Source organism: Pteronotus mesoamericanus, unplaced genomic scaffold, assembly GCF_021234165.1.
Source record: "Pteronotus mesoamericanus isolate MK-2021 breed Mesoamerican mustached bat unplaced genomic scaffold, CSHL_Meso_final contig_24, whole genome shotgun sequence".
Classification (NCBI taxonomy): domain Eukaryota; kingdom Metazoa; phylum Chordata; class Mammalia; order Chiroptera; family Mormoopidae; genus Pteronotus; species Pteronotus mesoamericanus.
Window position 1 is genome coordinate 28715364 of NW_026555100.1, and position 26456 is coordinate 28741819.

The following is a 26456-nucleotide window of genomic DNA, read 5'->3' on the forward strand; positions in this document are numbered from 1 at the left end:
CCATATGCTCAGAAGATGTGATCAATGACCCCAGAGCCCCTCCATTTTTCAACTCTGCTTTACACAACCTTGGCCTCATCTTTAGACTGCATGGTGGCCCAGCAGCTGTAGGCTCTCTCACTTAGGTAGCAAAGTGGCTGCCCCATCACAGTTCCAAACCGTATATCCTCATGCCCTCTCACTGGAAGGAAGAGAAAGTCTGTGTCTCCACTAGCTGCTATGGAACTCCCTGTGGGAGAATGCTAATTGCTAATTGACTTCAATCCATCAGTATCGTCCTTGGAGCTAAATATAGGTTCACTTCTATCCAGACCAAACAGAGATGTGAATGGGAGCAGAGTAATTTTCCAAAATGTTTGGTGACTGTTCCAAGGAGGGGGAATGGATCATAGACAGTAAATATCGATATTTACTAAAATGGTTAGCTGTTACACGTAGCTTTTATTAAAAACACACATGCTTATAGTTTAGGAACTCTAAGATGAAGTTTGTACACGTGTATGTTTTTAAAAGTCCCTCAGGTGGTTGGTTCTGTTGCACACCTGTGACTGAGAACCACTGATACAGTTCTGCCTCCAGGGGGCACTGTTTTTTGGGTTTTTCCAAACAAGCAAAGGAAGAATTTATTGCTTTGCTTATAAACTGAACCCTTTAAAATTTAATTTAGGACTTAGTCGATGTATTCCTGACTTTCTGATGAGGTCATAAGGATTGAGAATATTTGGTTTCAACTGTAGTAGAATTCCTCAGAAACTCCAAACTAATTTCTTAACAGTCTCTAAATTACAATTAGTAATTTCTTAGAAATGTATTAGCAAATAATTCAGTGTCCCTATGTGTGAATATAGGAAAAGTTACAATGAGAACCTTTTCTGTCTGTCTTTAATTGCACCTGTTTCTTTAAAAATAGAATGTAGTAAGTCAGTTCATGCAGTTCATGCACGTATATTTTCTCATGATTGTATTTGTCAGGATTATAAAATAAGGAAAATCCTTAGTCCTCAGCAAAGTCCTTTTAAATACTGACTTTAAAACATGTTCCTGCCTAGAACTACTGTCTGAACTGCTCTGGACTCACTTAGGTTTTTTTGTTTACTATTATAGGCTATGGGAAACATGGATAAACTTTTGAAACTATAAAGTATCCCTCTCCCCCATTTCATTTAACTTGTGAAAAGTTATCTTAACCTGAATAGTTTATGGGAGGAGTGGAACCTGCTCCTGTTGTCACCTCAGAAAAGAAGTAGATTAATCAGCAAAGTTCTAGATAATAACAAAAAGTATTTTTGGTTTTTTATATTTTCCTTTATTTTTGCTTAGTTCCTTTACAGAAAATTAGTGGCTGTTGAATCACTTTATCCACAAAGCATATAATTATAATGATTTCACTTGACTGTAATGTGCATGATTTCATCATCATCAATAATTTTTCTTCCTTTAGATAAATAGTGTTTGTTTTCTACCATCACTTCAAAATTTGAAGATATTTTGTCCTTCTCCCCATCTCCCCATTGGTTAATGTTTTAATTGTCCCATATTGCTTTTAAAAATCCAGGAAAATCTGAAATAACATCTTTAATTTTACTACATAGGGTTTTAATTAAAATTCTATGTAGTAAAAAGGAGAATTAAGCAATATACTATTGATTTTAAAGCTGGATTTAAATTAGGATCTTAAAATAATGGTTATTTTTAAAAATAGCTAAAATTTCATCAAATAGTTCAACTCTGAGTTTGGAGGAGAGAAGTGATTGATAAACTCTAATAAGCTTCTCAATCTTAAGATTGTTTCTGAGGAGGTTTGCATTGCATTAGAACTTTTAGTAGAGAAACACTAATAAGTTGCTTATAAGTAATTTTAAGTCAGAACTCATTTCTACTGCCATTTTTGTTCTTTCATTACATTTGTTAATATTAACTTATCTTAAATTCCTTTTTTTAATCTAAAGCAGTGTTTACTCTCTTCCATAGTTGAGGAGACACTATTGAAAGTTTTTATTTTATGTGTCATATTTGTGTTAGATCTTGGAGGGGGGAGAGAAGGAAAATCCCCCTTGGAATTCCTGTTCCAACCCTACTGGGATGGCAGGCATGCAAATGGCAAGGTGGTAGCAGTAGTTCGTTTTCTTCAACCCACTGGGGCAGTGAGTAGTAAGTAGTTAGACATTGTGAAAATCGGAGAGGGAGCCCAAAAAAGCATTGAAATGTGGAAATGGCATATAGTGTTTTGATTGATCATGTTTACCTTCTCTTACACTATTCTTTCGAAAATTTCTTAAGCACACAGACCAAAATACCTGAATGAGCATTCCTGATGATACTTTTTAAAGTTACAGCTCAAATGACATATCTTCCACAAAGTTTTTCTACCAAATAGATAGTAATTATTTCCTCCTTTGTTTACTCAGGATGCTTTGTTACACATTTAATATAACACTAGTCACGTTTTATTATACTGTATCTCTCCCTGGACTGTGAGATCCTTGAGAGTGGGAGCTGTCTTACTCATCTCAGTGTCTTTATTCATAGTGCTCTTATTCATAGACACAATTTAAATTATATGTTAGGTTAAACTTTACTGAAATATAATATGTGACTAATAATGGTGAGTGATTCTTAGGTCTCTTCTTAGTCAAGGTAAGAATCTAAGTAGGTATTAGTTTTGCCAGAAATATCACATTGCTACCTCCCCCCTCAACTCCCATGAAATTAAATCTAGCTCTCAAGTGCTGCCAACCAGGGTGGCAAGGTGTCTCCCCTCCTTAAGGTGGTACAGAGAATTCCAGGAGCTTGTGTAGTCCAAAGAACCTGAGATAAAGGCAGAGATCCTTCTGTCTTTAAGTTTGAAAACGCTTCCTCTCCAAGTCTATGTGACCCTTTAAAATAAAAGCATAGTCATGGGATCTTTTGCCTAGATTCCAAAGGCCACAATGCCTAGTCTTCCTCAGCACCTCATGGCTTTCTATCAGAGTGCTGCTGTCTGAGTGAGAACCCACAATTATCATTTCTTCTTTTTCTAATTTCTTAAGGTGTAAGTTTAGGTTATTGATTTGCGATCTTTCTTCTTTTATAATACAGGCATGTGTAGCTATAAATTGCTCTCTAAGCACTTCTTTCTTTGCATTCTATAAGTTTTGACAATGTGGTTTTTGTTCATTTATCTCAGAAAATTTTCTAATTTCTATCATGATTTCTTCTTTGACCCATTGGTTATTTATTGGAGTCTGTTGTTTAATTTCTACGTATTTGCAAATTTTCCAAGTGTCTTTCTGTTATTAATTTCTAATTTCATCCCATTGTGGTTGGAGAATATACATTGTATGATTTCAGTTTTTTAAAGGCTTGTTCTGAGGCCTAATATGCTCTGTTGTCGGTAGTGTCCCATGTTCACTTAAGAATAACTCATTGTTTCCTGTTGTTGAGAGGGTGTTCGGTAGAGGTCTGTTAGCTTTAGTTGGTTTATATTGTTGATCAGATCTTTGCCTGCTCAAATCTGTTTTTGAATCCCTGTAGTGATTTTTTTCATTTTATTTATTGTACTTTTCAACTGCAGGATTTCATTTTTACATATTTTCTCTTCATTTATATTATGTATTTTGTGAGGCATTGTTTTTATATTTTAGTTCTTTAGATGTGGTTTTTCTTTAGTTCTTTGTACCTATTTTAAGTAACTGATTTAAAGTCTGTGTCATACAAGTCTGATGTCTCTGCTTGTTTAGCTTAGTGGCCAACTAATGATTGGATACAATCATTAAAATTCCTTAAAAGTCTGGGACCAATAAGTCCCCCAGTCTTTGCTGAAGGACTCTGTGTGTATTGGGGCATGCTTTAATGTCAACATTTAGGCATTTGACAACTCTGCTTTAGCCTTCACTTCCTGCTTGTAAATTGCTTCACGGTCAGCCATAGATGAGAGCTTAGAGCCTTCTCATGTCTTTCCTGAGCATGTACACAGCCCTATATAACCTACATGTACATAGTCTTCTAGATTCCCAGCAATATATCAGAGCTTTTCAAAGCCATCTATTGACATCTCATTCCTCATATTTTCCTTTTAAGCTTTTTGGTTAGCCTGTTGTGTGCCCTGTCATCCACTGCTTAAGGCATTTGCGATGTTAAAACAGTTGCTTCTAATTGTTGTCCACAAACGTCCCCAGGTACTAGGCTTTTTGTACTGGTCAAGTCCCACTTTAGGTTATATAAAGGCATCCTTGAAAGTAGGGTCTTCCAGGGAGCCACCAGATACAGCAAATAATGATAATTCTCTAGGGCTTTGAAGGACGTCCAGTCCATTTGGCCCTCTTTAATGGCTGACAGGCTGCTGGTTTTCACCACAGTTGTGGGATGTTGATTTTCAAGGGACTGCAGAGCTGGAGCAGGGGAGGGAGAATAGAAATAGGGCATATTAAAATGCCACAAAGCTTGCTTTCTTACCAAGATTTAGCTATTTTTAAAAAAATAAATGCTCTCTGGATTGCTACAAGTTTTGAGTTAATATCCAGAGTTCTGGAAAAGTTGACTTTGACAATTTTTGCCAGTTTTTCTTGTTGCTTTTATGGAGGAGAGAGTGTTTGGAGATACTTACTCTGCTACTTTTGCATCACTTTCTTTATTTCTTTTTTCATCCTCAGAGAAATTAACCTTTTTTGTTTTTTGGCACCTCTTCAACTCAAAACACCAATAATTATTTTATTTCTTCTGTGATAGTCCAACTTAACTTCTCTCAGTGGATTAGGGTAGTCTTCTGCCTTCTTAACAACTTCTGTTTTTCTGCTTCTTTTTCTCTTAAAATTCTTCTTAGAGCTGTGAGAACAATTCAGAAGTATTAAGTGACAAATATCTTACAACATAAAGACAAAAAAAGGTGATAGTGAGGTTGGCAAAAAAACATAGAGTACTGCCAGCCAAAAAGCAGTTTTATTGGACTTTGAATAAATGATTAAAATATTAGACCAAAGGAAAAAATAAAACAAAATTTAGAATTTTAAGAAATCTTGTTTTATTATCTGCTTCTGTAACTGTTCCTTATTGTTATTTTGCCTTCTTTTAGGATGCCCGACATGCAGCAGAAGGAGAAATATATACCAAACTTAATCAAAAAATTGATGAATTTGTTCAGCTTGCTGACTATGACTGGACAATGTCTGAGCCAGATGGAAGAGCTAGTGGTTATTTAATGGATCTTATTAATTTTTTGAGAAGCATCTTTCAAGTGTTTACTCATTTGCCTGTAAGTATAAAATTTTTTTCAAAAATTATTTTTCTAACTAAAATGTATTTTATAATTCAATTTTAGTTTGATGTTTACTTGTTTAAACCAACTTCCTAGCTTGAGTATATTCCCTCTTTCATTATTATAAATTGATTTGTGAAGAATCCTGTAGTACCCAATGGTTTTTTTGGGTTTTTTTTTTACATTTTAACAGAAATACTTACAATTCTCTTCCCATAAAAACAAAAGTAAAACTGTGAGATTGACAGTGTGGACTTAAATAGAAATAAACTGTACTAGGACTATTTTTTATAAAAGTCAGTTTGGGTTTTCCTGGTTAGAAAAGACCATGAAATTATTGGATATTTTTAGGTCAGAGATTAAAATAAAACAGGAGTATTGTCCTATCTTGATATATAGCCATAGTATATCTATATCTTGGACAATGTATTGATGAAACATTACCCCCAGAAAATGTATAGAGAGACATTTGCTTGTGAATAAGCTGAAACATTCACTTCTTCAGATAAGGAATGCAAAGATCGAAGAGATTGTGGTGGAATGAACATGAGCTCTTTAGGTATATTCAGAAAGAATAGAACTGTTGTTAAAATGTGAATGGAGTAGTTTTTGTACAAGTAAAATAGAAAAAATATTTATTGACCTATTTATCTCATGATAAGATATATCTGAACACAAAAAAGAAGTATTTAATTTGAAGCCTACCTAACTGCTTCTAACCACCTCCTTTTTCTAAAATGAAGAAATAAAAGTTATTCTCCTTATCTTACATTCTTTCCCTATCAGGAGTTGCTCCAGGGGCCAATAGTGTAAGGAAGGTGTTACTAAAGAAATAAAAAGAAGAATATCTTAAAAGAGTTTATAATGGTGGATCTGTGCCAACGAACTTTGAGAAGCTTATCCAGGGATGTTATTAGGATGTTATTCCTAACTGCTCTCCTTGAGTTAAAATGGGGAACCTTTAAATATATTTAATTTTTATATCAACTAATTTCTGAAAAGTGCTCCTCATATAATAGGCATTAAATAATTGATGAATTAATTTGAATTGTTGTCAGTATAATTCTATATGCTTCTATTCAAAAGCAATCCTCAGGAATAAACACATGCTTCTGTATGCACAGGTACACAAATATACACACATCATGTTGTAATATCTGGTTCATAGGCTGGCATGAGGTGATGGGTAGGAAGTTTGTACACGACTGTGGTAGGACTAGGAGAGGCTATATATTAGAAATGTTTGGGGTAAATGCCTCACCTCAAGAGGCTGACATCTGGAGGGAAATCCTATTTTCTCATAGGACATGCTCTGGTGATGTTGAGAGAGACACACTGATATTTTGTACAGTTTTAGATGGATCTTCATATATCATTTTGAATTTTTATGGCACCTAACAGGGGTTTTTCTAAAAAGGAAATAAATTTTTATACAATGTAATCAAATTCAATAAATACAGGGCATCACCAAATAAAAAATTATAGTTCACAGTTAAGAAAAGAGAAAATGGTTTAACTGTAATCATAATTCTCAAGCAAAAATATTAAATTATTGACTACAGTAAACTTTAGCAAAAGTTGATAATTATATTAAGGCTTAGTGTATTAATTCTCTGAAACCCTGAAGTTATATAAGACATCCCATTAGATTGTTTCCTTTCAAGCAAAGAACAGAGATGATATTATTAAATATATAATTTTTCTAAGCAACCTATGGTATTATATAACCTACTATTTTTATTTAAATGTTTTAAGCTAAAAATGATTCATTCATTTAAGGTTACCCTTTGACAAATAGAGAGAGAGGGGCCAGTTCTGGACTCCCCCAACCCTCAAAGGAGCTTCAGAAGATAATTATTTATTGCATTCAGTCCCAAGTTTTGCAGCTTAAGCAGAACAAGCTGTCCCACTTATAGACATGAGGAGTTAAATATTGGGGCTCGTTTTAGCCCTGTGCACTGTCCTTGGTTTGGTGGTGGTCAGGGACAATGCCCTGAGTTAGTCAGTGGGAGGTGTGAAGCCAAGAGCCACTTTTTCAAATAGTTTAAGTATTGGCTAATACTTAAACTGTGTGGTAAAGGTGTTTCTCTCACCGTCCCCACCCTAAAAAGTACTTGACACAGAACACTTGTAGTTTAAAATCTCCACTTTCAGCTTTACTGCATATTTAGTTTTTTGTTAGTCCCTATTATTGTTGCAAAGCATGTTTTCTCAGTCAGAGATGGTCATGATGTGTCTGTCCAGTAAAAGTTTCATTAGTTCCAAGAAAGTTATAGTCCACCCAAAAGAATTTTGTTCTCTGTTACAGGCTATGAGAACGGTAGAAGTTAGTGGGTAATAATAGTTTTGACAGAGCCCAGGGAAAGAACTTGATCGTTTTCACTTTTCTACTATACTGTGGTAGCAGTAGGAATCTGTAGGATTTGGAGAATTACTGCTATTGTCACCTTAAATACCTCTGTTGATGAGTGAGGAAATTGGTATATTATTTATTTCCCTCACTGTTTCTATAAGAGTCAGCCAGTACAAACCTATGTAGGGGGTGGAAAAATGAAGAGCTTCCTCGCTTCCATTTTAACTTACCTATTCATCTGTACTTCCCCATGCTCTAGCAGAGAAGCAGGCTCTCTACTGGCTATAGGAATTAGCAGCAAACTGAATAGGCAGTATTTAAAATAATCACAGGTATTTCTCCATTATCCAAAATATTAAGCTGCCTTGCTAAATATATTTTCTGCTTCAAGGAACTTGTTTTTTCATGACTCAATTAGAGCTAAACACATTTATCTTTTATTGTTCTTGGGGGCCAGGGTGTTACAAAGTGAGAACATAGAAAGGGCCCTAGAGTTAGAGACTTAACGTTTAAACCGTAGATTTGCAATTTACCGACTGTGATCCTGGCAAGTTGCTTAACCTCTCAGCCTCTTACCTTCTGCAAAAGGGGCATAATCCATTTTTCCTAGAGGATGAATTAAAATAATGTGTAAAAAAAGTTGCTTGGCAGGGTGCTTGGGATAAAGTAGATACTGTTAACAAATGTTTTGTCTTCTCCCTCCTTTCTCTATTGTTGTTTAAGGTCCTTTATGGTATTAGTTTCATTTTAATGTATTTTAATTTTATCTGGTATTTATGCATATATTTTAGCTCTTTATTTAGCTGTGGATTCTGTACTTTTGCATTAGCCATTTAAAAAATTATGGTGAGAGATATCACTATAAAGCATATTTATTTAAAATTATTATAGTTTGAGTACAGTGCTTACAGGGGCTAAAGTCAAATGCTATTATAGCTAATGTCATTGAAGTCTGATTTGCATATCAAATAAATATTATTTTACCCTTATATTAGTACTCTTGGAATCAGCAGTTTTTACTACTTCAAATATGTAAATGACCCTTTTTGTTTCTAATAATTTTTTCCCTGACAGTTAGAAAATGCAGCTAGGTATAGCAGAAAATAAAAAGTATTATCTTATCAAAGGATAACTACTGCTAACATTTTGGCATGTATTCTACAAGTCATCTTTTTATGCATTTATGACACTTATTTTAAGCCTAATTTATTAAGCAAGCTTTAGGGTTTTTTAAAAATAAGATTTTATATTAGCTAAACAATTTAAAATTAGAAGAATTTAAACATTCATTCACCACTTACATGTATATAAATAGATGAAATTGTTGAGCAGCTCAAACATATCTAATTATTCTTTATGACTGCCAAATGGAACTCAGTAACATTTTACTGTGAATGTACTGCCTAAAGACCTAGCACTGGTTTGCTTCTGGAAAGAACAATTAACATTTCATTCCTTCATAAATGCTAATCATATGTTTCGTTCAATAAAGATAATTTGTTGATTTATAACCACTAAGGGGTATATGTAAATGGTAACAAACTTTTAATTTCTTCACATATTATTAATTTGCTAAAGGGACCCATTTTATCCAAGTGTTTATATAACAAATAGTCATCTTTTATAGTAGGAATAAATAGAAGATCTTTAATGATTAGTGTGTTCATTTTTCTTCCTTTCTAGAAATTCTCCATTGTTTTATCTTTAGCCATAAAATAATTTTCTGTGCTTATGTTTGCTGCAACTCTAGATGTATTAAACTAATCTGCTCTCTGTTTGAATTTTAAGTATCAAAACTGTTTTTCCCCCAGAAAAGTGTTTTCCTTTTGTTTTCAGATATGCTTAACTTTTGACTTTTTGCATTAATAGAAGTGGTGATGAACAAAAGATTTTAGGAATAAATGAGGTTATCTTTAGCATGTAGCTGTAAGTACATGTTAATACGATTGGGTATTTTTCAAGATCATTTTTTGGTTGAAAGTATATCTCACTTTCCAGAATAAATTCCTGAACAGCTCCTAATAGAAAGAACATATATTAATAGGATCACTCCTCCCAATATCTTTTACTATAGAATTAGAGATGCCTTCTGGCTAGAGAAAATGGCTTCAAAATCAGGTTGGGAAATATACATTGTGAAAGCCTGTAGCGCACATCTCTTCCCAGCTGCGCATTCAGTGGCATCACATTTGTGGCCATAGCAGGAGTAGTTAGTTAGACCATGGAAATGGGCAGATCTTAGAAATCAAGGCTTTTTTCCCAGTTGTTGTTAAACATTTACTACACAATTTTAAACATAGCATAGTTTTTAAAATCCTATTCTTAAAGAAAAATTTACTTTTTATTAAATCAAGAAGTAAATCAGTATATACTTAATAATAAAGTTAAAATATTATAGAAGAAACTACTTTCAAGACAGGAAAATATGCCCTAAATATTATTTGACCTTAAAACTCTATCTTCTTCCCCATTGATTTATTTCCCTTTTAAGTAATTTCCCTTTTTAGGTGTTTCCTTTTAGGGTATTTTTCCTGGGCTTAATGGTTTGCTTTGGCTAGTAGTGTTTTATTTGATGAGCTAGTTTAGTATGCTTTGTAAAGTCTTTATGCTTTGGACCATAGTCTCTTTCCCTACTGAATGTGTCTGGTACTTTTGGAATTTCAATGTAATGAAATGCAATGGTATTTGCATTTTTTATTTCCATGTACGTAATACATGTACATAATAATAAGTCAAGTTCTCCAGTTGTCCAGAAGAGTTGGGGCTGGAAAATAGCCACTCTCCTTGCCTTTTCCTCACCCCTAATTCCACTCTCTCGGACTACCATTTTTTACTCTTATTTTTTTTTTATTTCTTCTAGTGGTTATCTAACTTAAAAAATAGAGAATATCTAGTGATTCCATGCTATGAAAGATAAGCCACATGTAGGAATCTCTCCTTTCCCTTTTTTCTCCTTCCCCTTTTTTCTCCTTCCCCTTTTTTCTCCTATTAGTACCATTATGCTTTATTTCTTCTCTTTATTGCTTTTTTGGGTATTATAAAATAGTTATATTCCTATTCTTTGTTCCTTTTACTTTTGTCAGTGTCCTAATTCTCTTCTATTTAAGATAAAGGTACTAGCCGCTGCCCTCTGCCTCTCACAGGGCATCCTGGAAAGTTCCACCTGAGTGCGTTTTCTTATCCCAAACCCAACCTGTAGATATCTATCCCACTCCATAACCCAATGTGACTCATAAACCAGGGTACATGTTAGGTTTTTTTTTTTACCCCTGGCCCGGTTTGGCCCTTCTGAATTGCCTTAGGTTTTACCTTTTTATGTGTCTTCATTGTATTTTGCTTTGAAACATGGTTATCCTTCCTTTCTACTTCCAATTACGAGCTCTTGAATGCCAGAGTAAGAACTCATAAATATTTTCTGAATGTATAGATAATTGAAAATTCTTCTTATCCTAAAAAAAAATCTCACCTAGCATTTGAAATTTAAATGCACGCTGCCTATCTCTTCTCCTTTCTGTTTTTATTTCTATTATTGAAGTTCCAATTTTGATGATTTTAATTGTCTTCTACGTAGTTTCTTCTACTAGGCTCTTCTTAGTGCAGTCCATCCTACATACCAGTGATAGATTACTCTTTCTAAGTCACACCCTAATCTTATTTCCCTATTCAAAAACTTCAGGGTATCTGGCTTATCTACTGAATTAAGTAAAAATTCCACAGGCTAAGAAAAAATGAACAGTCAAAGCCCATTATTAGAAATAGGATTCATATTTTTTTTTTTTGCTTAAACTTTTTTTAATGTACTAAAACAGCTAAATGATTTTCACTGCTAGAAGCTAATTGCAAAAAATCTTGCTTTTTAGTTGAAAATGAATATACTTGAATCTTACAACTTTAATCCTTTTAGATATTTTTGAAGTTGATGTCTCTATTAGCTAAATGCTATGACAAATTTTGGTGCGAAATTTAATTTCTTAAGTTGTAAAACTTCTGTGTGTGTATATAGCAAAGCATACTTAAAATATTTCCCTGCTGTCAAAGGTTGTAGAAAACAGCATTTTGAATTGCTCTTAATCAGGGCATATTTGGAAGAAGTAATAATAGATGGCTTTTAGAAGGAAACAGCATGAGCGTTTCAGTAGGAAGCCAGTGGATTAGGAGAGAATTAGGAAACCTGACCTGCAAGTAACAGATCAGGGAGATAAAAATGGAAATAATTAAAATGGACTCTTCTGAGCCTATAGACTAAATATATGTATATGTATAGTAATTGTGTACATATATGCACACTTAACAAATATCCTATAAGTTTACTTTTTAACAGCTATACATGAAATAAATAAGAGAATTGGCGCAGGCTTCATGAGCAAAGTACCATCTTGCACAGGAAGATTCAGTACTAAAAACAAACGAAAATGCACCATCTGGAAGTACTGCCAGATGGTGACAGAGAATTCACATTAAGAAAGTTGTGTTTTTGCAGATAAGAATGGTAAAGTTCTAGCAATGCAAATGGAATCTTCCCTTTAACCTGTGTTCCACAATAGAAAGAAAGAAATTGAAGAAACTTATTTCTTCCCAAGTTATATGGGCAAAAGTTGAAATAGGAAGAAGTAAAGGGGCTAAGATATGTGGATAAGAGATTGTTTTGGGATTCTTTTTTAAAGACTTTATGTATTTTAGAGAGAAGGGAAGGGAGAAGGAGAAGGGAGAGAAACATCCATGTGCCAGAGAAATATCCACTGGTTGCCTCTCGCACACCCCCAACTGGGGACCTGACCCGCAGCCCACGCATGTGTCCCGACTGGAAATGGAACCTGCGACCTTTCGGTTTGCAGGCTGGTGCTCAATCCACTGAGCCACACCAGCCATGGCTGAATTGGGATTCTGTTTTATTGTGAGCAGATAAAAACAGCAAAAAGGAGGTCAGATCCCCTGGGGAGAAAGAAAGGAGAAGGCAGGAAAGGATGTTGGTGTCAGATGTTTCCTGTGCAATCCACAATCTGGTGATGCCCAAGAATCTCTATTTTTCTTTTTCTTCCTTTGTATAGAGCAAACAGGAATGGAAAAAGGTAAGGAAAGAGCTGATGGGAGAGGTGGAAAAGCCTTGGCGAAATCATATTTACAGGTTGTTTGCAGGTCAGGTGGAGATAACAAAATGTAACAGGCCAAGATGCTGGTATATACCTATAAAAAGAAAACTTACATAAGGTACTATAATACAAAAAGTAAAGAGATTGGACTTTGTAAAGTCTCACCAAAGGAACTGAGTGGTTCAGATGAATATTACATGTATGGGAGGAATTCAGAAGATGGGCAACAACATTTTAATCACTTTCTTTTTTTTCATTCAGGAGACATTAGGTATTTTAGGAAATCTATCATGTTTTTTCTACCTCTTATGGAAATCAGTGCTGGTAGCATTAAGCTGAAGGCCTCTGTCAACTCTTTGGAAGAAAGAGGGGAACATCTTGTAGATGCTGTAAGGTCTTATTCTTGACTTTCAGAGTATTATTGAATGTCATTTGCAAGGTTGTCTCTAGAAAAAAATAGTAAGGCAATAACTTAGCTTGATCTCTCCCTCCTATTTTGTATGGGTTTTGTTTTGTTTTAATATAAACCCTCCCTTCACTAGAAGCGTTTCCCTTATTCTTTTAAAATCCCATCCCACATCCTCCCTCAACTGAAAGTGACTCTAATTGTTTCTACCCCAATCCCATTTTCGTAATCTAGAATTTAGCCCAGTGAAATTACCTGTTCAGAAAACCCTTGACATTCTGCATGAGTATACCCTAAAACTTTGAGAATTCCCAAATTTGAGAATATTGCTATATCATGCAATTTCTTTTAGAAAATGCTATAAAATATTACTGAAAACTGTAGACCTTAACAAGAGTTTCTTTATTCATGTCAACTATCGGTAGACTGTCAAGCCATCTTAAGATGGGGAGGTTGGGATTTTGCATTCAGCCTGAGTGACTGGTTTCTCGCTCTGCCACCATACCCATTTCACAGAACGTGTTAATCAAATACGTGCTTTTCCTACTGGCATAGCGGACAGTAGGGACTCTAGAGTCATTCTTCAAAGACTGAAACCTAAATATAAATTCTTGAATGACAAAGGCCTACTCTGTGCTATATTTACATACGTGGCTATGTTTGTAATATATCAGCCACAAACCTACATGTATTAAGATAGTCAGTTGGGGAACATTTGTCCACTTTACTAATGATCATGTGGAAACCACCTGTATTATCTAGCTTGGCAACTTTGCAAATTCTAAGTCATACTGCAGTTGTGAAATAGTACATTTTAATGATTATATAGCCTTGATAACTCGAACTGGATGCTTCTGTAAAGAACTGAGGGTGACTGCTATCATGAAGCTGCTGCTTTAATAACAGTTCCTGGGATGCTTCAGTTTTTTTATCTTGATTCTGTGGCTGGGCCATAGTGAGCAGTCACCATGCGGAAAGTTATAGCTCATCTTTAACTTCTCTCGCTTTTCTTACATTTGCCAAGTGAGAGACGTTATAGGGCCTTAATGTTTGTAACAATTCTGTATTTAAACATAACGCCTGACTGCCCAACTTGCTGTTATCAAGTAGATTTAGGGTTTAGGAATAATCCCTGTCTGCTCTCAGGCAGCACAGACTAGCTTCTACTCTTCCTGCTACTCTGGGCAAATGTGCATGCAGCTTTCTACATTTTATCTACATTTCTGATATCATCGATAGCTTGGAAGCAGAGGCATTTCCTCAAAACCTTGACCTCTTCTAAACTTGTACTGCTCTGCTTCTCCTTGCATTATCTTCCTGCCTATTGAAATTAGTTTGACGATATCGTGGGTCTGCCATGACAGCAATGATACTTGCAGAAAGCCAAAAATCTGGGCATTACATGTCATCTGAGGCCATGTTCAAAAGATTGTTTTAAAAAAGAAAAAGGCCCCCAAAGTTTGGTGAATTTTTTGGTTGGGATAATGAAATTTTGAGTGAAATAACAAGGTGCCATAGAGGTGTCTTAAAGATTTCCCAGTTTGGGGAATTTTTTTCTTCTAACCTTAAGATGATTGCATTTTATATAATCCGTGTGTTTGTGCATGCGCACGTGTGTGTGTGTGTGTGTGTGTGTGTGTCAGCTGCAAGAGGAAACATTTATGTTACTGTCTCATATCCTTATGGTTAGGAATTGTTAGGAGGAGAAAAGCCTAAGAAGGGGAATGGGAATTCATAATTGGGGGGATTGTGGTTAGCTGATGTGGTAACCAGTTCTTTTGGGGCTACAGCTACTTAGATAGGGACAGAAACAGAGTAAGAGAGGACTAAAGAAGTGCAAAAGAAGTATTTTGGAGAATGTTGCGGGTGTTAGAGTGAGTATATTTTGATAGCCTATGAATGTTTTTGGCATAATCTCAAAAATCTGTCTTCAAGATGGTGTTAAAGTTATTACTAAAACTCACTAAAGGAATTCATCTTGATATTTAAACCTTATAACTCATCCATTCCCTATTATTGGGAATCTGAGACATTTCAGTGTTATACATTTCAGTATTATACAGAGTGTTCAGCCAGAAAATAGATTAAAACCTATCTTACTAGATAGAAGGAACTTTATGCATTTTTAAAAATCATCTTGGGGAAATTTTCATGTTTTATACTAATGTTTTAGGCATGTGTTTTTCCTGATTTAATAACATTCTTTCCATTAGAGCAAGATGTATTTTCATATAGTAAAACTTTAGATTAGTGGTTCTTATATAAAATAGAAGTAAGAATAATAGATTTCTTACATTAAAATGTCTACTTTTTAACTAAGCATATTTTTTCATATTTCAATTGAGAATTTATTTCTAATTTTAGTGTTTATTTCACATTTGATGAAAGTCCTCACTCTTTCAGTCTGTTTTCAAAGGATATAAATTGGGGCTCTTTAGGAGACTGACTCATTAAAATACTTTCCTTCCTCTTGCCTTTCTTCTGAAAGACTATTTCACAGTCTCATAACTAAAATTTATGTAGCAAACTAAGAGGCAGTGAGTTTGAGTACTATAGCACTATTTTACTGCTTTAAGTTAAATAACTTTTAAAAATTAATAACTTTAAATAACCATACAGAATCATAATTAATAAATTTACTTACCAATGTTAGATTTAATTTTCAAATTGACCACCATTTAATTTCATTTTTCCACTATTTTCTGGCAAGAATTCCATAACCTTTTAAAACAAAACCTGCTATCAATTTAAAGAATAATAAATGCAGCAGAGTATTTCTAAGTCTATATATTCCTTTTTACTTAAATAAAAAAGTAGTTTATTGTGCAAAGTTGACCTTTTGTAGGGATATAAAGGAAAATGGTCTCTCTTGGGATCATTAAGGAAAGTAGACCAATACAGAATGAATGGTTGTGATTTCAAGAGCATGTTTTTAACTTAAATGTACTTGAGAGAATGAAAGCGCCATTGAAAAATGCTTTCAAATAATTACTGTTGAAATCAAACCTTTTTTTTTATTAGATCTTTGAAATAAGAGAATGGTGAGACATAAATGAAAGCTTCAAATGAAAATTTGAGTGTGTCAAATTAGTTTTTAAGCATTCTACATTTCTCCTACTATTCTATTAGAGTAGATCTATCAAAATATAACTTTGAAACCAAAACAGTTTTTAGCCATAATCTAATAAAATGTGTTGTATTTTTGTTATCATGCCATTTTATGATATTTCAAAGGAAACAGTATCTTTAGTAAATTATTTTGGAAATTTGGCTTGACATACAAACAGATGTGTTTTCTCGATTCCTTTTAAACCGAGGGTTGGTGGTTTGTGGTTTATTGTTCCTGTGATTGGCATTAAAAGCCTTATTTCACAGCTTGCAGCGAGGGACTATTGGGTAAAGAGTGGCTGTGTTCCACAAACTAAATTCAGAAAGTGTCAATCAAGGTCTCACATAGGTTACTTAGAGAATGAGTTTTCTTACTGATTTCACCAAATGTCGCCTCATGCTGTCTTTGATTGGCACAGCCTGGCAGGGAGGATGGATGAATCTGTCACCGACTGGTTAATTGTGTTGCTGGTCTCAGTCTGACATCAGGTCTTTGACTCTTAAGTGGCTCAATACAAAACAAATTAGCAGATTGTAGTCATATTTCTCATTCTATATGCTTTGACTTTGTTGAATGCAGTCCATAAATCATATTGACTGACACACAAGTAAATGATGAAAGCTGCTTTTGAGACATGGATCTAGAAAGCAGCAGTGTGAAGGTGCCATGGAAGGATGCATATGGTTGACCCTTTGGGAATTTCCTAGGAGCCAAATGTCTCTTTACCACAATTGTTCTTAAAAGAAAAGCTTTTGGGTAATGCAAAAAGGATCTAATATGTCAGCAGATTCTCTTTTACAAGTTCCTTTGAAATATAAGAAGTTTGTCTAAGGGTGTTCTCTTTTTGCAAGTTGTTTTTCAGCAAAATGTTAGAGCTGGGTAAAAAAGTAGTTACCTTTAAAAGTTTGACAGGTGTTTTTACTTATTTATTGAACTTTGTGTTGTTAAAGGAAAGGAAAATGTTAATAATAGTCGCAATTAATTTTTCAGATGAGGGCAGCAAAAAATTTCTAGGTGTTTCAGATTTATTAAATGTGCTGTTTTCTCAGCCACTTCACTTAATTGTTTTGGCCTTGTTTGTTGTAATGTTAAAAACCAGAGTATCTCTGGGTTTTCTAATGAAAAAGTCTAGTTTTTAAAGATAATTGTAAGACTACTTTGATTATTTTTGTCCTAGAAAATGATGTATTATTAAGAGCTTCAACAATAATAGCAATAATAGTGTTCAGAAAGGGGTGTTTTGGTTATACTGAAGTGTATTAAGGGCTACAGGCGTCAGAAATGGATTGACAAAGGTATTTTTTGAGGTGTGCAAATATTTGGAAAATTAAAAATTTTCAATCTAAAAATATTAGATGAAATTTAAGTAATGGGAAAAATACACTAAAAATTGAGGATACACAAGATGAACAACAAATGATTACTCCTGAAAGAATATTTGTGTATATTTTATAGTTAAGAAGGAGACATTTTAAAAAATAATGTATAATCTTTTTAAAAACTGAAGAATCTGAACCCTTGATATTCAGTTTTGAGCTCTGTAAAGAAAGAATTTATTTCATTTGAAGATTTATGAAGTTTTTAGTTATTTTAAACTTCTGTCCTTGAGAACAATAAGCCTATATTTAATATGCACAATCAAAGAAACTTAATATTAGAGTTTTATTTATATATATGATTTAAGAAAAAGCTAAATTTATGTATGTGCACATATGTGTGTGTACATGTGTGTTTGTGTTTTCATTACCTGTTTCCACTAGATTTATGGAATAGCCTGTTATTCAATACTCTTACTATCATTTTTGGCTCAAGTGCTATTATAGTCGTTTGTAGCATCTGAACTCATGTTAAATTTTAAAGATCACCTTAAAGTAATACCACTTATATTGTGCACTATGTTTGCTTCTGAAATGAATATAATATTAATTTTGTTTTGGCAATTTATTAATCTGCTTTCGTATTTAGTATATTATAGTGGCAACATAAGTAGGACACGGACCTGATTAATAGAGAAGTACATTAAACTAAAATGTACTAGTTGTTCCATTAGGTCACAATGACATTTCCATTAAGTATTCTCAAGCCTATGACATTGTAATTCAATTACATGGCATTGATTTCTTCTTTTTCTGCTCCCCTCCCCCTTCCATTCATATTGATATTATTCTGGTTGGGGAATGGAGCAGCATGTCTCCCAGACTAATTCCCCTTGGGTTTGGGGATCTTGAAGCATGCTGGGTTTTGCATTGTTTGTTACATTCCTTTTTGGCAGTTCATCAGTATCTGTCAAATATATTGTTTGCATCAGCTTTTATCTCTAAACTTTTTGATTGAGAAATTGACATTCCATTTCAGATACGCAGTTTTTCACTGTGCATAGTGTCTAAATGCTAAAGACTCATTCATAGAAGTTGCTTGTTGCTTGTCTAACTTTAAATGTGTAATTTAATGACCAAATATAGTTCTAGCAAATATCGTAAAGATGTATTTATGTTCTTTCTTTTCTAACACATCAACTCTATGTAAACATTTTTGTACCACTATGTTGTAGTTTTTTATGTTTAGGAGATATTTTTCATGATTTTGTAGCTTTCTTGGCCTTTGTGATTAAGTAGGAAGAATTATCAAATATCACTGGGTAAATACTTGTTAACGCAAATGAAACAAAACGTGGCACATCTTCCAAAAGTCATTATTTCTAACCTTTTTAATAGTCTCTGAATCCTATCTCGGGAGTCAGTCCATCTCCAAATCACATCGTAGGAGATTGAAGATAGCCAGCCATTCCAGGAGCAGTATTACACTGGAAAACTTTAAAACTCTTTATATTATTTTATTTTAAGCTTCTAGTTGAAATACAAAGCCTGTATAAAGAAACAGTTTATACTAAAAATGATATCATATTGTGATTCAGCTATGTAATCTAAAGGCTAACCATTTAAAATTGTCATTTTTCTTGATCATTTTTGAGAAAATATTGCCTTAATTAAGGCTATCAGTGAAAGTTCATGTAGTGTTTTAGGAGTTTATTATAGTAGAAACTATTTTCTAATGATATATTTAATGAAAGAAATCCACAAGTATTTGTAGTTTACCTAACTACATATTTCTAAATTATCAAATGATTTTAAAACTTACTTTTTAAAAACTAAATGTAGATCTATAGATGATTTGAAGTCATATTGGTAGGCAAGCCTTTTTTTTTCTTACTAATTGAAGCTATGCCACAATCTAGTGTTCTGATTAGAAGTTAAGAACTTATGACAAAGTATATTTTGAATTTTAGGTACAGTTTAAATGATAATAACTTGAATTACACTGTTTATTAATTTCCATTATTCTGGCTTGGTTAATTACATAAAGGAGAGCTTAAAGGGCATTATGTAAATAGTTCTGTCAATATGACAGTTATTTTATGTCGTAAATGTCATATTTTAAAGTGCTTTTTAAAAATACGTTAGACATTTCCAGAGATCTGAGATAATTGTTTTTACTTGTTACTTTAATTTTCCTATGTGCAATTAGAGCTTTAATGATATTTATGTCCTGAGAGGGTCAAGTGAACAAGAGTATTAATTTTAATTTCTATGCTAAAAGGCATAGCCACTCTGAATACAGAAACAGAAGGACCAATAATCACTATTGTACCCCCCAGAGGCAACAAGAGAGAGCCAGATGTATAATTTTTCTGATACTTTATGAGGTATTTCTATGCTTGTTTCTTTGTTTGTTTATTTTTTGGTTTGGATATTTGTTTTGAACAGGGGAAAGTTGCCCAGACTGCGTGCATGTCGGCCTGCCAGCATCTGTCAACGTCCTTAATGCAGATGCTGTTGGACAGTGAGTTAAAACAGATAAGCATGGGAGCCATTCAGCAATTTAACTTAGATGTCATACAGTGTGAATGTAAGTACCTTAGTGGTTGAATCTCATGCATTTCTCGGAGTCTATATTTAAATTACATGGGGAAAAAAGGGTATGTAGTAAGATAATTCAGAAAGAAGGAAAGAGGCCTGATAGAGCTACACTTTCCACAGCAATAGAAGCAACTTCCTTCCAGAAGAGAAAACTATCTGAGCTTCCCATTTGGGGCCTCCTGGGGGAGGCATGGAGGTGGCAGGCCAGACGGGGGCCATTAAAAAGATGATGAGTTTTTCCCCTTATTCCTTCTTCTGCTCATTCCTTGCCAAGACTCTCCAAATGTTTGTTATAAATGAATGAAATTATTCCAAGTTTGTCATTCGTATTTTCCTTGTAAGTAACTTTTTAGATATTTGCTAGATGGATGATCTTAGGACCCTACATTCCAAGTGTATCTTTTATATTCTGACTTTTATGTTACCTTTGCCATTGTTTTTCACTTTATTTTCTTTAGGTAATGAGGTTAGCAGATTCCATAATCTAATGTTGACATTAGCCAGTCAGCTTCATGACTGGGTATGCTGTTTGGTTATTAGCCTTGTCATATGTGCTTTTAGATGTGAATTTTATCACCCTTAAATTATAACTCTTTAAATGCAAAGACATTGTCGTATGGAGCAATTTTTAAGCGATACTTTCAAACGAATCGTATACTGATTCAATGATGAAAATCCCTGGTTCACAATTCAGTCAAGCACCTTTGTTAATGAATTGAAGATCAGTGGGGCACAAGAAGGATTATAAAATACTTGTCTGAGACAAATTTTGCAGTAATATATTCTGTGTGAAAGACATTAAAAAATTAAATGTCAGCAGATTGCAACTGAAACAGGAGTGACAGATTTTTTTTTTCAAACCAATATCAAGTATTTGCCCACTGTATATAAGGCATTCTTCTTGGAAAAACCATAATTAATATTAAAAAGAGTAAGTATTTAGCCTCTTTGATCAAGATCAATTGTTTATTAAACACACTCACAAAATAAATTCAATGTTTTTAAAAACCTATTTTTTTCATAAAAAAGAGAAATCCTTATCTACAAAGCAAGGTAGTTTTTCCCTAGGGAAGAGATTTCATTTCCTTTCCTTAAAAGCATTTCCAATTTTCTGTAATTAGAAAACCTTTATTATATTTATTTTTCAAAATAAAACTATTATTTACAAAATATTTATTTTGTATTTACAAAAACATTTACCAAATAACATTTTTTACAAGTTTACAAGCTCAAAGTAACTGTTATTCCACTCTACAAATGGTTTAAAACTGATTTAAAGTTCTTTAAAAGTTGTTCTATGAGATTATTCCTGTATGACATTGCTCATATAAACATCTTACAGAAATACTGCTTGAAGCATTGTGTAATATTACATCTTTAACATGGATTCAGATAATTAGGTGGTTGAATCATTTATTAGCATTTGGTTGTATCTTCTCAATTAGAGTTTTTGTTCAAAAGCAGAAATTACTGTTTGACAAGACAACTTTAGGTGTCTAGATCTTCTTTCTGCTCCCTAACCTCTCTCCGTGAAGGACTAGTCTAACTTATACTTAAAGAAAGGCACATAAAAACCAAATCTTTGCCTCTCTGTCCTGCCATAGGACAGCTTCTACCTTTTGTTACTTTGGGAGGAGTTACTGAAGGCTCCTTTTAAAATGTTTATGTTTTCTTAAAGGACTAAACTGCCTGCCCTGCTTCTCACACACACACTCCTTTATCTAACTTGAAATCCTCTCTAAATAACCCTACCAATTAGTTTCCAGCTATTCCTGAATATCCAATGGGGGGGGTATTAACTACTCTTCAGAAAATAAATTTTCATATAATATTTCACTCTTACTGTTTCTTATATTGAGCTCAATCACTTTCTTTAAACTTCTCTTGTTGGACCTAGTTCTCTACCTTAGGGCTAGAGTCATTATGAGTCTATATTTTGCCTTTGTGAAAATGAGAAAAGGTTCCCCACTAAAAGGAAAATGTCCTCAGGAGTTTTCTGCTTTGTATGAATTAGGAAAAGTTCACCCTTTTGCCCAACCATATGGCATATCAAGTGAAATGTGAGCTGTATTTCCATCTTCCCTTTCCCACCTCCCCTCCCTTACTTAGCTGGGCAACCATGTGTAGTGAGCAGTCTGACAACTCTAGCAGCTCCTCTTAGATTCACAAAGAAAAAAACAAATCCTCATCCACAAGGATGAAAACTGCTCTTATATAGCCTTTTGAATCTTCTGAAGGCTAGAAATCAACAATTCCTCTTACTGTTCTCAGTGATAGTCATATCACTGGTTTGACTACCTTCTGATTAATGTCTGATACCCAAAGTATCTACATAGGTACTCAGGTGTGGGGAGAACCAGCATAATATGAAGCTGGGCTACCAAATACATTGTTCTATATTCTGGACTTTGTAAGTAAAGCCCAAATGGTTATTAACTTTTGTGATTGCCATCATATACCCTTGAATCGCTGAAGCTATAATGTTACGAAATCTCCGTATCTTTCTCCCTTTTTGTTATTGTTAAGCTCTGTTTTTTCTAATCCTATACTTGTATATTGCTTTTTGTTTTAGGATTTTAAGATAACCCTTATTAGATTTTATTTTAAGATTTGTCTCATAACTAGCCAATTAAGATCTTTTTATATCACAACGTAATATCATCTGCAGATTTGTAATCATACTTTTTACATATTTAAGGTAATTAGCAAAATGTTGAACAAAACCTAATGTCTATAACCTGAGATGCAGTGTGCTGGTGGTCCTCAGAGCATGGCCCCCGATGAGCAGCAGTAGTATCACTTGGGAACTTGTTAGAAATGCAGCTTCTTGTGCCCCACCTGCTGAATTGGGAACTCTGGGTACAGGACCCATCAGTTTGTCTTTGAATAGGCCCCCCAGGTGGTTCTGATGCACAGCATCGTTTGAGAGCCACAACGTCACGTGGACCTCCCCTTCATATTGACTTAGATCCATTATTTATAATTTTGTGGGTATCTCAAGGTTTTTTCAGCCAGTTGGTAATTCCCTAATTGAAGCTATAATTGTTTTGTTCAGTTATGAACAACTTTGTCAGAAACCTTACTGGCAGATAGGGCTAACAATGACCATTGAATTTTCCTCATCTACCAGTCTAATTGGACTTTCAAAGAAGAAAATTATACTGCTCTATTTCATAAACCCATATTGACTCATAATAATTACTTTCTCTTCAAGAGACTTAGAAACCATCACTTAAAAATCTGTGACTGGTTCTTGGGATTAACATAAAATCCTACTAGTCTGTTTAAAATTAGCAAGAGATCCACAGTCCAAGGAAATCAGGTTCAGGGATCAGGAACTGGAGACCATGAACCACCAAAGATCTGAGCAACTCAAGAAAGGCTTCAGTCAAAGAATTTAAGCAATAAGAGGCGAGTGTGAAAGATAAGCATCAAGAATGGCCTTTATTCTGAGTTATATTTCTTTTTATTTGGTTTGATCAGAAAGTAGAATGTATCCAGGCTGGTGTGGCTTAGTGGATTGAGTGCCAACCTGTGAACCAACGGGTTGCTGCTTCCATTCCCAGTCAGGGCGCATGCCTGGCTTGTGGACCAGGTCCCCCATTGGGGCACATGAGAGACAGCCACACAATAATGTTTCTCTCCCTCTCTTTCTCCCTCCTTTCTCCTCTCTCTAAAAATAAGTAAATAAAATATTGTTTTTTAAAAAGAAAGCAGAATATTTATTTTGCCATCTTCTTACTTTGTAAAAACATTATACATATATTTCCCCAGCCTCAGAATGTCAGTCCACAGGTAGAAACGAACAGCACATCTAGCTGAAGTTGGGGAGATGGAAAGTTGGAAATAATTTAGTTCCTTGCATCATTCATCCATGTGCTTTTAGTTTTTGTTTGTTTTGTTTTGTTTTCTGGTGATGAAAGAATTAGCACTGATCCATCTATGTGCTCACTTGTTTTTTCAAGCAATGTGTTGGTGCCCCTTTCCTTTGTGACACACATACTTGTTGAGTTAAACTAGCTTGAGCTTAACTCTCAGTCTGTAACTGAATTATTTTCCATGTAAATTTAACTGATTTAGAGGAGGATTCAATATTTCATGAGAACCTGTTACCTGTAATAGACTGGGAAATAAAAGATGAAATCAGGCTTCAAAGATTTCATGGCCTATTTGGTAGGGGAAGAGACAGACATGTTAATAACCGTAATAGAACATAAATTCTTTATGGAAGTATATATTATTTGTAGAGAGGGAGCAATTAATTCTACATGCCCTGGGGTTGAGAAGATTGACCATAATAGCAGAAAAATTTGAGCTGGATCTTAAAGGATGAGTAAGATTACATCTAACACAGGGAAGGGCATTCCTAGCAGAGGGAATGGAATAGGCAAAAGCATTGTGATGATAGAATGCTTAGGGAATCCTCAAACAGGCTTGTGTGTAGACTACAAGATGCATTATAAAAGTGTTGAAAGATATGGCTGAAAAAAGTTAAGGCTTCTGAATACTTTATTTAGTAAGCAGTAGAGAGCCATTGAAGCTTTTTAATTGGGACTGTGACATGATGAAATCTTTGTCACAGAAGGTTAACTCTGTGTCGTGTGGAAATTGAACTAAAAAGACGGAGATACAGAAGTAGGAAAACCTGTTAAAAGACTATCGAACTGTGTTGGCCGGTAGCTCAGTTGTTTAGAGCAGCATCCTGATACTCCAAGGTTGCAGGTTCAATCTCTGGTCAGGGCACATGCAAGAAGCAACCAGTGAATGCATAAAAAAGTGGAACAACAGCCCAGGCTGGTATGGCTCAGTGGACTGAGCATTGGCCTGTGAACCAAAGGGTTGCTGATTCGATTCCCAGTCAGGGCACATGCCTGGGTTGTGGACCAGGTCCCCAGCAGGGGGCGCATAAGAGGCAACCACACATTACTGTTTCTCTCTCTCTTCCTCCCTTCCCCTCTGTCTAGAAATAAATAAATAAAAATCTTTAAAAAAGTGGAACATCAAATTGATGCCCCCCTTCTCTCTCCCTTCCTCTCTAAAATTCAAAAAAAATTTTTTTAATTTTACCAGGTTTTTTTTTAAAGACTATTAAATTTTTCCATGTGAATAATAAAAGTGTCTTGACTTTGGGCAGTGGTATTGAAGAAAAAAGAATGGATTCCAGACATTTTGGAGGAGGGAATACATAAAATTAGTGAATGAGTAATGGTACATTTTGATATGATTAGGATGGTTTGAGTTAGAGAACCACAGTGGAAGAGACCTAGGGAAATAGGGTGTGAAGAGAGAAAGAAAAAAGGTAAAAAGGGATAGAAGAGTTTTCACCACAGGGATAGATAGTTAAATTCAATATAGAATTCTGTAGGGACCCTGCAGAATTCTATGCTCATAGCATATTTGTTGACTAAATGAACAAATTAACAAATCAGGAAGTCTCTATAATCTATATTTGTCTCTTCTAGAGTTCTACCTTTGTTCTTAAGGCCCATGTGATACTGCTGTACTTTAACTCGAGACCATTTAACTCCTTGATATAGACATAACTGATATTTTATAAAATTTCACATTGATGACTATCTTTAAATGACCTGTAAACATCCGATTTTAGCTAAACAGTCATAGTAGCTTTAATGTTTTTTATGGGATTATTTTCACTCCCACTTTTGTTGTTTTTCTTTGGATTTTTTTTTGTATTGTTCTTTTTTAAACCATACTCGGTCAAACTTGATGAGTTCAGGAATGTAGAATCATATGAAATTATATAGGACATTTTTTAAAAAGTGCTTTCAAATCAGTCTTCAGATAGTCTGAGCACATGTCAAGAAGCTGAGACCATGGTTTCAGTCCTGGCTTTGCCTGTACTTTGGACAAGTGGCTTTAGGTAAACACTCAGCAATCCAGAGATCTCAATTTTTCCTTTAAATATGGTATTTGGAATTAGTAATTTCTAAGACATATCCTTGTCCTAAGATACAGACACAGCAAAATTTAAGGCAAAGGAGAGTGTGGGTCTTTGGAATCATACATTAATTAAGTCCTTCATATATATTATGTTCTTGGTGTTTAGGACCTTTTCATTTTAAGCCCAGTAGGGAGGCAGTTGTTAAATAACTGCAGTAATAAATATAATAGTAAATTGTTAAATTCTATAAAAGTATATGGTGCTGTGACAAAGCGTAAGTAGCAGACCTAATTTAGATAAAAAGTTATATAAGTTGAAAATATTAGGTAGAATCTGTACATGAAGTATATACTTTTGGTTAACTTGACCATAACCCCAATACATAAATAGCTATGGAGATGGAGAAGTCTGGAAGTCATGAGGGAACACACTCTGGAATTGCTGTG

At 34.3% G+C, this 26456-nt stretch overlaps 1 protein-coding gene across 4 annotated transcripts in view; it reads left to right on the forward strand.

The window, feature by feature from the left end:
- The window catches only part of EXOC6 (exocyst complex component 6), a 169725-nt gene that overhangs the window by 103502 nt on the left and 39767 nt on the right, over positions 1-26456 (forward strand). For all 4 annotated transcript variants that reach the window (XM_054572861.1, XM_054572863.1, XM_054572864.1 and 1 more), the window contains exons 18-19: positions 5051-5230; positions 19956-20097. In XM_054572861.1, coding sequence (XP_054428836.1) covers positions 5051-5230; positions 19956-20097 — 322 coding nt within the window. The remainder of the gene's footprint in view (positions 1-5050; positions 5231-19955; positions 20098-26456) is intronic.